General features: G+C 60.3%; 1 protein-coding gene across 1 annotated transcript in view; it reads left to right on the top strand.

The window, feature by feature from the left end:
* Window positions 1-4,337, top strand: part of EMIHUDRAFT_114828 (hypothetical protein) — a gene marked incomplete at both ends in the record, with an annotated part of 8,249 nt that overhangs the window by 1,415 nt on the left and 2,497 nt on the right. Inside the window, 3 exons of the mRNA XM_005779303.1 lie at window positions 344-372; window positions 412-508; window positions 1,439-1,513. Of these exons, the coding sequence (XP_005779360.1) occupies window positions 344-372; window positions 412-508; window positions 1,439-1,513 (201 nt within the window). The remainder of the gene's footprint in view (window positions 1-343; window positions 373-411; window positions 509-1,438; window positions 1,514-4,337) is intronic.

The raw sequence follows: 4,337 nt of genomic DNA, 5'->3' as shown, positions 1-4,337 counted from the left end.
GCGACTCCAATCTCGTCCAAGCTCGTCCGATCTCGGCGAATCTCCCGCAATCTCCCCGCGAATCTCGCGCAATCTCCGCATCTCTAGGCGCCGGAGCGGCTGGCGGCGAGGGAGAGGAGGAGGCGGGAGCAGCTGCAGGTTAGCGGAGATTGGACGAGATCGGACGAGATTGGACGAGATTGGACGAGATCGGACGAGATTGGACGAGATTGGACGAGATTCTGCCGTGAACAGGCGGAGGAGCAGCAGTGGCCGTGTCCTCTCTTTGCGCCGAGGCGAGGAGGACGCGGGCAGAGGACTGGAGGTGTGAACGGCGTCTCTTCACACCTGCGGCTGTGAACAGGCGAGGAGGACGAGGCTGGAGGACTGGAGGTGTGAACGGCGTCTCTTCACACCTGCAGCTGTGAACAGGCGAGAGGACGAGTCGGAGGCAGCGGCTGCAGCTGCAGCAGCGGCGGCGGGCGAAGACGAGCAGTTCGGCAGCCTCCCCCACCTCTCGCCCTCAGAGGTCGAGATTGCATCGAGATTGTGCGAGATTGAGAGGCAGGCTCCCCCACCTCTCGCCCTCAGAGGTCGAGATTGCATTGAGATCGAGATTGTGCGAGATTGAGAGGCAGCCTTCCCCACCTCTCGCCCTTTGAGGTCGAGATTGCATCGAGATTGCATCGAGATTGTGCGAGATTGAGAGGCAGCGTCCCCCACCTCTCGCCCTCAGAGGTCGAGATTGCATCGAGATTGCATCGAGATTGTGCGAGATTGAGAGGCAGCCTCCCCCACCTCTCGCCCTCAGAGGTCGAGATTGCATCGAGATCGAGATTGTGCGAGATTGAGAGGCAGCATCCCCCACCTCTCGCCCTTTGAGGTCGAGATTGCATTGAGATCGAGATTGGCCCGAGATCGCCCCTTGGATGATGCGAGGTCGAGTTTGCGCGAGATTGGACGAGATCTGACGAGATGCGACGAGATTGCGCCTCGTTGCCGTCACGGCGTCTCTTCACAGCAGTCTCGTCTCTTCACAGCTATCTCGCTGTGAACCGCAGGCTCGCGCCGGCGATCGCGTGGCGCATCAGGCGACGACAATCTCGGGCAATCTCGGGCAGTCTCGGGCAATCTCGGACAGTCTCGGGAAATCTCAGGTAATCTCGGGTAATCTCGGGTAATCTCGGGTAATCTCGGGTGATCTCGCCTGAGAGGCTCGGAGAAGCTGGGACGATCTCGGACGATCTCGGCTCTCCTCGGGCCACCTCGGCTCCTCGCATGCCCCTCTCGTGCCATCTCGGACAATCTCGGACAATCTCGTCCCCTCTCCTGGCAGGTGGCCGAGCTGGCGGCGTCGTGGCAGCCGGCCCTAGACGCTGAAACAGTATTCATCACTGTACTCCACTGCAGTCCACTCCACTGCACTGTCTTCCTCTCCGTTGTCAGTACGCTGGAACAGGTATTCGTCACTGTTACTCCACTGCACTGCTGCTCCGCTGTCTTCTTCTCCGCTGTCTCCACGCGGTGCTTTAGAGTGCGCTGCACGACACCGTCCTCCCGCCCTGAGGTGGTGCATTCATCCCTCTCGTATTCCGCTGTGCTCCGCGCTGTAGTCACTGGACTCCTACCCGTTGTCTGAGTGCGCTGCACGACACCGTCCTCCCGCCCTGAGGTCGGTGCATTCATCCCTCTCGTATTCCGCTGTGCTCCGCGCTGTTCTCACTGGACTCCTCTCCGTTGTCTGAGTGCGCTGCACGACACCGTCCTCCCGCCCTGAGGTTGGTGCATTCATCACTCTCGTATTCCGCTGTGCTCCGCGCTGTAGTCACTGGACTCCTCTCCGTTGTCTGAGTGCGCTGCACGACACCGTCCTCCCGCCCTGAGGTTGGTGCATTCATCACTCTCGTATTCCGCTGTGCTCCGCGCTGTAGTCACTGGACTCCTCTCCGTTGTCTGAGTGCGCTGCACGACACCGTCCTCCCGCCCTGAGGTTGGTGCATTCCTCACTCTCGTATTCCGCTGTGCTCCGCGCTGTAGTCACTGGACTCCTCTCCGTTGTCTGAGTGCGCTGCACGACACCGTCCTCCCGCCCTGAGGTTGGTGCATTCCTCACTCTCGTATTCCGCTGTGCTCCGCGCTGTAGTCACTGGACTCCTCTCCGTTGTCTGAGTGCGCTGCACGACACCGTCCTCCCGCCCTGAGGTTGGTGCATTCATCACTCTCGTATTCCGCTGTGCTCCGCGCTGTTCTCACTGGACTCCTCTCCGTTGTCTGAGTGCGCTGCACGACACCGTCCTCCCGCCCTGAGGTTGGTGCATTCATCACTCTCGTATTCCGCTGTGCTCCGCGCTGTAGTCACTGGACTCCTCTCCGTTGTCTGAGTGCGCTGCACGACACCGTCCTCCCGCCCTGAGGTTGGTGCATTCCTCACTCTCGTATTCCGCTGTGCTCCGCGCTGCAGTCACTGGACTCCTCTCCGTTGTCTGAGTGCGCTGCACGACACCGTCCTCCCGCCCTGAGGTTGGTGCATTCCTCCCTCTCGTATTCCGCTGTGCTCCGCGCTGTTCTCACTGGACTCCTCTCCGTTGTCTGAGTGCGCTGCACGACACCGTCCTCCCGCCCTGAGGTTGGTGCATTCCTCCCTCTCGTATTCCGCTGTGCTCCGCGCTGTAGTCACTGGACTCCTCTCCGTTGTCTGAGTGCGCTGCACGACACCGTCCTCCCGCCCTGAGGTTGGTGCATTCCTCCCTCTCGTATTCCGCTGTGCTCCGCGCTGCAGTCACTGGACTCCTCTCCGTTGTCTGAGTGCGCTGCACGACACCGTCCTCCCGCCCTGAGGTTGGTGCATTCATCCCTCTCGTATTCCGCTGTGCTCCGCGCTGTAGTCACTGGACTCCTCTCCGTTGTCTGAGTGCGCTGCACGACACCGTCCTCCCGCCCTGAGGTTGGTGCATTCATCCCTCTCGTATTCCGCTGTGCTCCGCGCTGTAGTCACTGGACTCCTCTCCGTTGTCTGAGTGCGCTGCACGACACCGTCCTCCCGCCCTGAGGTTGGTGCATTCATCCCTCTCGTATTCCGCTGTGCTCCGCGCTGTAGTCACTGGACTCCTCTCCGTTGTCTGAGTGCGCTGCACGACACCGTCCTCCCGCCCTGAGGTTGGTGCATTCCTCCCTCTCGTATTCCGCTGTGCTCCGTTAGGCAGCCGGCGCTACCATTACTTAATGAATGCCGGGAGAGTGGAGAGCTAGCGGAGTGGTAATTGTTAGGCAGCCGACCCTCGCATTACTTAATGAATGCCGGGAGAGTGGAGAGCTAGCGGAGTGGTAATTGTTAGGCAGCCGACCCTCGCATTACTTAATGAATGCCGGGAGAGTGGAGAGCTAGCGGGTTGGTAATTGTTAGGCAGCCGGTGCTACCATTGCTTAATGAATGCCGGGAGAATGGAGAGCTAGCGGATTGGTAATTGTTAGGCAGCCGACCCTCGCATTACTTAATGAATGCCGGGAGAGTGGAGAGCTAGCGGAGTGGTAATTGTTAGGCAGCCGACCCTCGCATTACTTAATGAATGCCGGGAGAGTGGAGAGCTAGCGGAGTGGTAATTGTTAGGCAGCCGACCCTCGCATTACTTAATGAATGCCGGGAGAGTGGAGAGCTAGCGGAGTGGTAATTGTTAGGCAGCCGGCGCTACCATTACTTAATGAATGCCGGGAGAGTGGAGAGCTAGCGGGTTGGTAATTGTTAGGCAGCCGGTGCTACCATTGCTTAATGAATGCCGGGAGAATGGAGAGCTAGCGGATTGGTAATTGTTAGGCAGCCGACCCTCGCATGGCGCACCGCGACGCTGCTGCCCTCTCCGTCCGGGCTAGCCGCTGCCGAGATCTACCGAGATCCGATCTCGGCTCATCTCGGCTCATCTCGCCACGATCTCGCGGGTGTTAGGCTGTTGATTGCGGGGGGCGAGGGGGCGGAGCCGACCGCCGTGGCAGAGGCAGCGAGATTGTGCCGAGATTGTGCCGAGATTGTGCCGAGATTGTGCCGAGATGAGCGCCTGAGAGTGTACCGCGAGATGCTGAGAGATTTGGAGGGCGGTTTCGAGATCGCGCGAGGTCACCCGAGCTCACCCGAGCTCCCCCGAAGTCCCCCGGGATTGCGCGAGATTGCGCCAGGATAATTGCGTGAGATGACTCGAGATTGCGCGAGATGACTCGATATGGCGCGAGGTCACGCGAGATTGCGCGAGATTGCCGCAGGCGGTCAACCTTCGTCTCGTCGAGAGGCTGGCGACGCAAGACGCAGCCGCAGCCACCGCAGCATCCGCCTCCTCTGCCGCCGCCACTATCGGCTGCGGAGGTGCCGC

This window comes from Emiliania huxleyi (genome assembly GCF_000372725.1).
Source record: "Emiliania huxleyi CCMP1516 unplaced genomic scaffold EMIHUscaffold_232, whole genome shotgun sequence".
Lineage (NCBI taxonomy): Eukaryota > Haptophyta > Isochrysidales > Noelaerhabdaceae > Emiliania > Emiliania huxleyi.
The sequence above is the reverse complement of the archived record's forward strand: the minus strand, read 5'-3'. Positions and strand labels throughout refer to the sequence as shown.